This window comes from Protopterus annectens, chromosome 9.part0, assembly GCF_019279795.1.
Source record: "Protopterus annectens isolate FY-2018-M chromosome 9.part0, PAN1.0, whole genome shotgun sequence".
NCBI classification, from domain to species: domain Eukaryota; kingdom Metazoa; phylum Chordata; order Ceratodontiformes; family Protopteridae; genus Protopterus; species Protopterus annectens.
Window position 1 is genome coordinate 612,625,791 of NC_056743.1, and position 9,845 is coordinate 612,635,635.

At 37.2% G+C, this 9,845-nt stretch overlaps 1 protein-coding gene across 1 annotated transcript in view; it reads right to left on the minus strand.

Annotated features, from left to right (window-relative positions):
- LOC122810549 (macrophage mannose receptor 1-like) overlaps positions 1-8,238 on the minus strand; it is a 62,411-nt gene extending 54,173 nt beyond the window's left edge. Inside the window, exon 1 of the mRNA XM_044082131.1 lies at positions 7,901-8,238. Coding sequence (XP_043938066.1) covers positions 7,901-8,204 — 304 coding nt within the window. The 5' untranslated portion in view covers positions 8,205-8,238. The remainder of the gene's footprint in view (positions 1-7,900) is intronic.
- Positions 8,239-9,845: the final 1,607 nt, after the last annotated feature.

A 9,845-nucleotide genomic window follows, 5' to 3' on the forward strand; every position in this document is an offset into this window, starting at 1 on the left:
TGTAGAATGTGACTAATCAAGCTTTCTCTTTCTGAGAGCAACTTCCACTTTAACTACATGGGCTCTGTCTGTTACCCAGTTCACTATCCTTACAGCATAACAGTCGACATTCATGTATTTAAGCTTGTTTACATTTCCAGCATGTAGCTCATCAAGATCCAGGTATGCTATTATCTAAAGCTTCAGTGACTTTCTCAAAGAAATTCACCAAATTAGGCAGACATGATCTCCCTTTACCAAATCCATTTTATTGTGGATTTAGAGCAAAAGGATTTTTGTTTTTTTTCTATTTTGTTTTTTATTGTACTTATGAATTAAGATATAATACAGTCCACAGTTTTACAATTTAGCCTTGTTAGGTTACGTTTAAAGTGTCTGACATCTGAAGAGAGAGCTCCTTTACTGAAAGACAGAATGACAAGTATTTTCCATAAGTCATTAATATAACTTGTAGCCATGTTTAAGCTGAGCAATTCTCGGTAGGGTGCAGAAAGACATGTCTTTTGCTATTAGTTAACCAACCATGTATATTGTCAGAGTCCATAGATGTGGTATTTCTAGATTTGGAAAGTGCAGTTAGGATAACTTTTATAATAATCTTTGGGGGAGGAAGTGATTCTGGAATTGTTCATAGGTTCATAGGTTCATAGGTTCATACTAGGCTATCTGCCCGAGGGCATTTACAAGCCTAGCCCATCGTTTTGTGGCTTACGCCACCCCTTTAGTATGGGGAACTATACCCATTATTTTGCTGTGCCTCTGTCGAGCAGTGACACTGAGGTAATCCCTGGGGTATATCTGCGATCTCCCATCCATTGGTCAAGATTTCTCTTGAACAAGGCCAGCGAGGTGCTCTGCCTCACATGTACCGGGATTTTGTTCCACAGCATAGGGAGTCTTTGGGTGATGAATCTATCCCTCCAGCACGTCCTATTAATAGCCGTGTCGAGGTTTAAGTCTCCGCCCCTTGTGGCTCTGATGGATCTAGATTTTTGAGGTGGAGCATATTCATCAAATCTGGGTTTGACATGGCCTTGTATGTTAGGCAAAGGTCACCTCTGAGCAAGCGTGGCGACTGAATAGAGCTGGAGTTCTTTCAGTCGGGCAGCATAGGATAGATTTTGAGACCCTTTATCCTTTTGGTGAGGAACTTTTGTGGCCTCTCCAGCTGCTGCAAGTGTCGGGTCAGATACATTCCGAATGGGGCATTGTACTCAATCATTGGTCTGATGAGTGATGAGTAAAGGGAGACTATAACCTCCCTTGATCTAGATGAGAATCCCTTCATGATAAGGTGGGCAATGTAGAAGGTCTTCCTAACTACTTTAGCTACATGGGTGTCGAATGACAGACTACTATCAACCTGGGTCCCCAGGTCCCTGATAACTTCTTCTGTGCTCAGTGGATTGACACCTATTTGGTAGCTAGGGGTAACCTTGTTTTTCCCGAAGGGTATGACTATGCATTTTTTGGCATTTAACTTTAGGCCGTGGCTCTGGCACCAGTTATCCGTTTCTGTGAGACCCTTCTGAAGGATATCTGTGTCAGATGTGTTTTCTACTATGGCCCAGTTTGCAGTCATCTGCAAACTTTGTCAGCCATAACCCTCCTGTGTTTGCTTGTACTTCAGAAAAGTAGATGCCAAACAAGAGTGGGCCCAGGACTGAGCCCTGTGGGACACCACTTGTGACAGGCTTTGAGTCTGACATGGCGCCAGCAACTCTGACCCTGTGGGTTCTGTCACTCAGCCAGTTTGCAACCCATCTTGTGATGTATGGGTTAACATTTAAGCTGATGAGTTTTTCAATGATACCCGAGTGGGGTATTGTATCGAAGGCCTTAGCCAGATCGAGGTAGGCTGTATGGACTGCCTTTCCCTCATCAATGGCTTTGGTGACTGTTTCGAAAAAGTCAACCAAGTTTAAAAGGCATGATCTGCCTTTGACAAAGCCAAACTGGGTTGGATCCAAGGTCTGCAAATTCCCTATGTCTTTATTTATGAGGTCCATTATGATCCTCTCCATGGCTTTGCAGATAAGGCTTGTCAAGCTAATGGGCCGGTAATTTCCAGGGTCGGTGGAGGCACCGCCTTTGTGAAGTGGGACCACAGTTGCAGTGCGCCACTCCCTGGGTACGTATCCAGAGGTAAGACTTTGATTAAACAGCTGTCCTAGCTGTGGGTTTAATTCCTCATTGAGTTCGTGGAGCACACAGCCAGGGACACCATCAGGTCCCATGGATGCTGTGTTTTTTGCTTTGGAGAGAGCAGTTCTCACTTGGGTGCTGGTGATGTTTGGGGGGGCTGCAATCGTTTGGTATAGATGTCTCTCCTTTTGGGGGGGGAGAAGTTTGCACTGAACCTGTCAGCCAGTATGTTGGCAATGTCTGTAGGATCAGTAATCTTCACATCATTTTGAACTAGTTCTGAGCATATCTGGGAGTTTCCTCCTAGGTTTCTAACATAGCTAAAGAAGGCCTTATGATTGTCTTTTGAGTCTTTAGCTATTTTTCTCTCGAAATTTGCTTTGGATGATTTTATGAGAGCTCTTAGTTTTTTACTTATAGTGATCAAGGGTGTCTTACCTTTTAAGGATTTTGCTCTATCTTGTAGTAGCTTCCTCCTTTTGTTGTAGAGTTTGTTTATGGCTGGGGTCCACCAGACTGGACGCTTGCCTTTGGTACAAAGAGTCTTTGTTTTGCTTGGGATTGCCTTATCCATGCAGTCCTGCAGGTGCTGGTAGAAGGCATTTGTAAGTGATTCAGCGGCTTGAGTACTGTTTTCCGCCGGCTCGGGGCCTTAAAGGAGACCACACTAGTCTTTAGAAGTGTGAAGTCGGCTTTTGAGAAGTTCTTTACTGTGGTCTTTTTTATTTCAGGTGGGGGTGGGATGAGGACCTCCAGCGAGATTAGTTTGTGATCTGATCTCACCAGTGAGGGGTATACTTCCGGTGTTGAACATTGTGCTCCCATGTTCGTGATGATGAGATCAAGTATGTTATCTCCTCTTGTGGGGATGGTGACTAGTTGTTCCATGGCATTTGAGTTTATGAATTCCAGGAACTTTTGGGCTAGGGTGTTTGGGCTTGAGTAGTGTTCCCAGTCTATATTTGGGTAATTGAAGTTGGAACGTCAACTACTGTTAATGTGTTGAAGACAGAATACCTTTAGGTTTAAGTGGGTAATAACATTATTAATTAATTCAAAGCATTGCTTAGTGCTATTTTTTTAATTATCTGAAGTAAATAAAGAAAAAATTATGACTGCACTTGGCTTCAGATACTAATTTTAATTTGTTTTCCACTTTGCTTTTCCTTGCAGTAGCTTTCAGATTTTTGATGATCTTTTTGTAGTCATATATGTGGGTAGAATTTGACTTATTATATCCCTTAATTAGTCTGTTCTTTTAATATGAAGCTTGTTAATGCTGGTGTTCCATCAAGGTGGTTTATTTTTGTATCCCCCATCAATTCAGTTCTGACTGGGATCACTTAGTTTATGCTGTTTGTCATATGGGATTTGGCATAAATGACAACTGAGGCTACACTGGTGCTGGAAATTTTGCAGATTAAGTTTGACAGTTCATATAATTTTAAAAGGTTTGGCCTTTTAAAGTCCTTGCATTTAGAGGTGTCCATTGTAGGGTATTTGGATGTTGTAAAGGAAAACAATCACAGTACTTGCAACTATGAGAAAACATTTAAAACATGCTTTTATTTATTTTTTTTTGCAGTGTTAATAAACGTAACTTAATTTTAGTAGAATTTTTTTTTATTCTGATGAAGTCTGCTGTTCGAGATAATAATACTTAACCCTAAAACATGGTTTTCTGTTTATTTTGTATTTGTTAATTTTTGCTTTGCTTAAATGTTTATATTAGGAATTTAATTGAAATGTTTTTGTTACACTGGAATGTCCACAGAGTGGACATTTCCTAAAAAGGTCACCATGGTGGCAGCAAGTACTTTGGCCACTATGAGTAAGCCATGGAATGAAATGCAGAGGCCAGCCTTGGTGAATCAATTGGGCCGTTGGCCATCTTGTCCCAATCTGACACCTACAGGAGCATCCAAGAAAGAAATCAACTACTTAGCCAATTAACTTTGGCTTGTATCAGGGATCATTCTGAGTAAGGGTAAGATTCCACTCAGGCCAGAGTTTTATTTGTATTTCATACTTCCATATTGAGGTCCAAAATCATTCTGCATGTTTCTCCACATGTCCTTTTGGATGACTAGTTCAGGACATTAACACCTATATGAACCACCACAAGATCGTAGTCATATGTGTCCTCTTTAAGGGACTGTTGGGCCCTCAAAATGTTATATATCCTGGCATGAGAAATATAGCTAACTGTCACCTGTCTTGTTTCATCCCACTTAGTATGGTGTCAGTAATAATGTAGTCACAAGTTAACAGGACATTTCTACTTGGATACGTAGACTTGGAAGCACTTGAAGGTTTGCAGTCTGAAGACTTGTGACTCACTAAGTTACATGAGTGCATAGGAGCTGTGTTACTGAATTTCTGTTGTGACTGTTTTTTTTTAAAGATTAGAGAGTGAGTTTTTTAACCTCAGAGTAAGTTTGTTCAATGTGATCTTGTGGAGGCTTGTGTTGCTTACTCACCATATGTGTAGTTAAGAGAGTGACAACAACAATAATATAAACTGAAAAGTGGCAGAATAAATCGCACACAGTACGATCCAAGTGTAGCTTACTACAGTGCACAATTCCACTAGTAAGAGAACAATACACAAATTCATTATTGTAACAATAATATGAGTGCTGAAACAGTGGTAAAAAATACATACATTATACTCTAGAATATCAGGTTGAGATATAAGGCTACCAATAGTACAACTGGAGGTTTGCTCTGATGCCACACACCACACACATCAGGGCTTGAGTGCCACCAATAGAATGAAGCAGTATTGGCTTTGAAGCCATTAAGTACAACCTATAAAGAGTCAGATAGTCTGAAATAACTGGTATGTATACATAATACATACTATGTCTAAGTGCTAATATTCCCCTTACTATGAATTTCATCAATCTTTGTGAAGCCCATCTGGCATCTGCAAAAACACAACAATGGAATTGCAGTGAGTTTTGATGCTTGCTGTAATTATGCACTGTTTCCACTTTAGTTTTCATTGTAGCAAGACTCAGAATTACCCTTCACATGCCTTCACCGGGGAGCCAATCAATGCTGGGATTCTTCAACGATCAATTTGGGGCATTTATTGTTCCCACACTTAATAAATAACATAGCCTTAGCTCTCCTGAGACATCAAGTTGTGATATATGTAGATTGCTTGAATCTAGCGAAAGTGGCCAAAACCAAGTTTGGTTGTCCAGAAGAAAAAACAGAACTTTAACAGCAGCACTGGCTAAACAGAAATAGACTAACCTGAAAGTCTAATAAAGCCGCTACAGTGATCACTGGTACTCTCAACTGTTTAGTGAAAATGATAATTTTCAAATGTATTAGCTACTGAACAAGTTCATTTGCAGGTCCTGTAGTACAAACATTTGAGATGATTGCTAGTCCCTACACTTTCATTTAAGTACAGTGTGAAAGCTAATTAACACAGGACTGAAGCAATTTAAATCTGAATTATTGGCTCACTTATTTCAGTACCTCTGAAGTAAAAGAAACGTAGATATTAAATATTAATGCCACAATTGGCACATACCCGTCACGTAGCTTGAACACATCTCTTAATACAACACTAATAGCTTACAAACGACACTCAATAAACTTGCATCTCTTTCTCTCTCTCTGTCTTAACTCTTTATTCATCAATGGTTCCGTGTGCAAATAAGTTGCACTGGCTGCTAATAATTGCCATGATGTTAACAGCCTTTATGATTTCTTAATCATCTGTATTAAGAATATTGTTCCTCTGCCCCAGTGCATATGTTAAGCATTTTCATGGTTACTTATCCCTTCAGATCTCTGTATTCAAGGATTCATAACTTTAAATACACCATCCTATGATCTTGAAGAAGGGTGTGTGTGTGTGTGTGTGTGTGTGTGTGTGTGTGTGTGTGTGTGTGTGTGTGTGTGTGTGTTGGAGGGGGGTGTTGGCTTTCATAAGGTCTCTACAGCTACCAGGAATAAATTACTGTCACTTGTTATAAATAAACAATGTGTAAATTAAAGGCATTTTTTTGGGGGGGACAATGAAGTGTCATTGATTTACTCCTACTCCATGTTGTGACTTGACTGAGGCTTTGTTTAGGGTTTTGATTTCAAGCAAAATTGGTGACATAATTCTTCTATAATGGTAGATATATTTGAATGCACTAGACTAAAATGCACCCCAGTTTATCCCATGAAGGGTTCATTTTAATCCTGGACAAAGAAAAAATAATAATCAGTTTCCATCCTGAAATAATAAATTGAAATGGAAACATATTTTCTGTAGCAAAAAGTGAGCAGACTGTACAAATGTCAGTTGACAGCATACCTTACAATATCCCATAATTTTGCAAAATGTCTCTAATTTTGCTCCATATTTTTCCCTGTCCATCCACTGATGATTTGTTGGTGTGTATTCCAGAATGGATGTATTATATCTTAGTAGGTATCTCCTTGTCATGAATTTATGTATATTTCTTTATTTTTGTAACACTAATTGCAGAATATGATCTGTGTAATTATATTTATCTGGCTGCACCTTTGTCTTGGGTCATGACTAAAAAGTGTAAGTGGATAACAGAGCTATAAGGTAATTAAGTAAAATTAAAGTAAAACAATTGCAGGTAATAAATACATAAGAAGGAAATTGACCAATGTACCAATAAATTAATAAACACTTTTAATCAACACTTAAATGAAAGGACTGATTCAAATGCAATAACAGCAAATTTCTTTCATTTGAGAATTTCTGATGAAGGGCTGATAAATATAGTTTAGTTGTATATAAACTAGATATTGTTTAGATCTAGCTTCTGTTTTTGTTTTAATATTTAATTTTCTCTCCTGGTCACTATTACAGAATAACTACTTTGTTAGACTATAAGATGCGTGGACTTCCCTGAGGTTTAATTTGGATCTTCAAGCTGTTCCTAAAGTGAGATAGATATTGCTCTACCAGATCCAACCAAATTAATAATTATTGCCTTGTACCTTGCAAGATGAATTATTGAGGAAATTATTTTCCTAATGTACAGCCCAAGATGCGACTTCTTGTGTAGTATGTTTATGAATTTTATTTAACCTTTAACTGTATTTCTGGATTGTGAAGCACAATTTATTTTTAAATAGGTGATGCAGACTCAGGGTGTAACAATATCTAACAGCACCTCAGGAAAAAATAAACACTAAGCATATTGTTATGAATATATGCATGTAAAGTTATCAAATATTGCAATACAACCCAATGCCCTTTTTTGCTAAAATAGCGATGTATTGACCTTTGTGTGTGCAAAGCAGTCAGAGTTTGTTTTCCTTGAGAATGAAAGTTCAATGCTTCAGGCATCTTGTTAACCCTGAATGGGTTTAATATATAAATGGTGGAAGACACCTAAGAACCATTTCCTGTTCCTTTCCATCTATTTTGTGAAATGTAACGCTTCACAGAGGATATAAATACATAAATGTTAGCATTGCACGGCTCTTTGCAAGGAAGTATTGCTTTTCTTGCCATTCTAGTCAGTTCTGATAGCACTATCTAGGGAATATACAGAGAAAGAATTGTCACCTTAAGAAAAAAATGACATATAATAAATATGATGTCACTTTCTTTTTCACAATGTATTTTCATAAATTATTTTCAGTATTTGATAACACTTGCTTTAAGCCACAGATGCTTATTTTTCACTAGTATACCATTTAAGAATGTTAAATTATATCTTTTAGATGATGAGGTTGATAAGGATTGTTGAATTCCTACCTTGAAAGCAGACAAAATAAAATGATCTGTTGCAATCCATGTTCTGCCACACTGATGATATGGTGGTACACATATTAAATTCCTGACCAGAGTATTTTAGGTCCCATCGTGAGTACATGAACTGATCTCCATTAGACCACTGAAAAAGATTAGTACTTGTGTTACGATATAATCCAATCCATACGGCAGAAATACCTGTACCGGTTATGATATCAGTAATAAGATTCATCTGTGTCTTACTTTCAATTGTCACTAAGTCTGTGTAATTGGTTCGACAATATTCTTGAGCCTGGGGCCAGGTCATGTTTTGTTTCACAAAAACATGATGGCGATACAACAAAGGCAGGCAAAAATGGAGCACTGTAGAAAGAAACACAGAACTAAGTTATGCCTCTCTGAAGACAGAAGGGCCTATAAGCAAATAATATATCTGAAAATTTTCACAGCTAGGCTACCTCCTGAGAGCAAAAGAAGCACACTGGTCATGTTTGTATCCCAGATTAATCCAAGTTGAAAAGTATATGTGTTGATTCTTTCCCCTGTGAAATGTAAAATTGAACATGAGTTACTATACAGTTTTTATTATCCAGCTACCCTAGCATTATTTTATTTGATGTTTGAAAATTTACATATTTACTCACAAATCTAATGTCCTAAAAGTATTATTTAGCTTATCATGCAAGTGTTAGAATACCATTGAAACTTAGTTTGTGATCACGGTTAACAATTATTTTAAAAAAGTTGCATTATGAGAAATATGTGTCGTGATGCAGAAGTATTCACAGTGATTGTGATAAGTTAGAAACATTTTGATCAGATACTGGTAATTTCCTTAAAGCATTATGGACAAGCAACCTTTTATTAATAAGAGCAACCATGTTAATAAATGTGCCAGTTCTAAAAGAATTTAAAATGAAAACCTGGATAATGTTTTGGAGCCTATTAGCAGTGGCCAGGAAGGTTATTACACACACAAAACAATGGACATCTGAATCTTCACCTTTGTTTAATGAATTTTTAGAATTAGCTTCAATGATGTGCAAAAAAAAAGAGAAAGACATAATAAGATTAAGATTAATAAACAGTATTGTTAATGTTAGTTACAGTAAACAAGCTGGAAATGATACTTTTGAAATACGGTGAAGACTAATATTTATAGAACCACTTGCTGTTAAACTAGTGATGTTACATGATACTGCTGATTGTTATCTGTAAAGTATTTTGTACATGTTGTATATACATTTTAAAAAGTTATAAAAAAATATCAGTGGTATTTAGTAACAACTAGATGAAAAGAAAACACCAATGCTTATGAAATGTGTAATACCAAACAGAAATCTTAATTTCTTAACTTCAGCCTCATATATATTGAAATTGACATAGCTTTTCTAGGTGAAATTTCTTTGAACAATAACTATTTAGCTCTTTTCTTTGAGAAACAGTCAGGCTAACAGTTATAGGAAAATATGTGCTCCTTTCAGTTACACTAACCACTTTTGTCTTCACTCATGGCATTTACTCTTTGTATGGAAAGGAATTTTCATTTGTATCCTCCGGGAGCTTATTTCTTTTCTGATCTTCCATGATAATGTTGAATTTCTCAGTGCCAGTTAGATCACTAAAACACGTCCTGCATTTAGAGATAGGTCATTTACTTGTTTACAGATGACTTCTGTAGCAAACCTCTTCACTGTTGTAACATTACTTGAGTAACAGCACGTCTGAACATTCTTTTTTCCAGCATATGTGGCAGAAGTATTACATTAAAGGATGCATTAGATAATAGTGAAACAAGCCTATCTCAGTCTCACATCACAAATCCATATATTGTAGATTAGGTACTGAAACAAGTGATATGAAATCACCTACCTTAGTGCAAAGAATGAAATCCTTGTCAGTTCTGAGATTAATTTATTATCATCCTTCTCTATGCAAAGCAGTGATG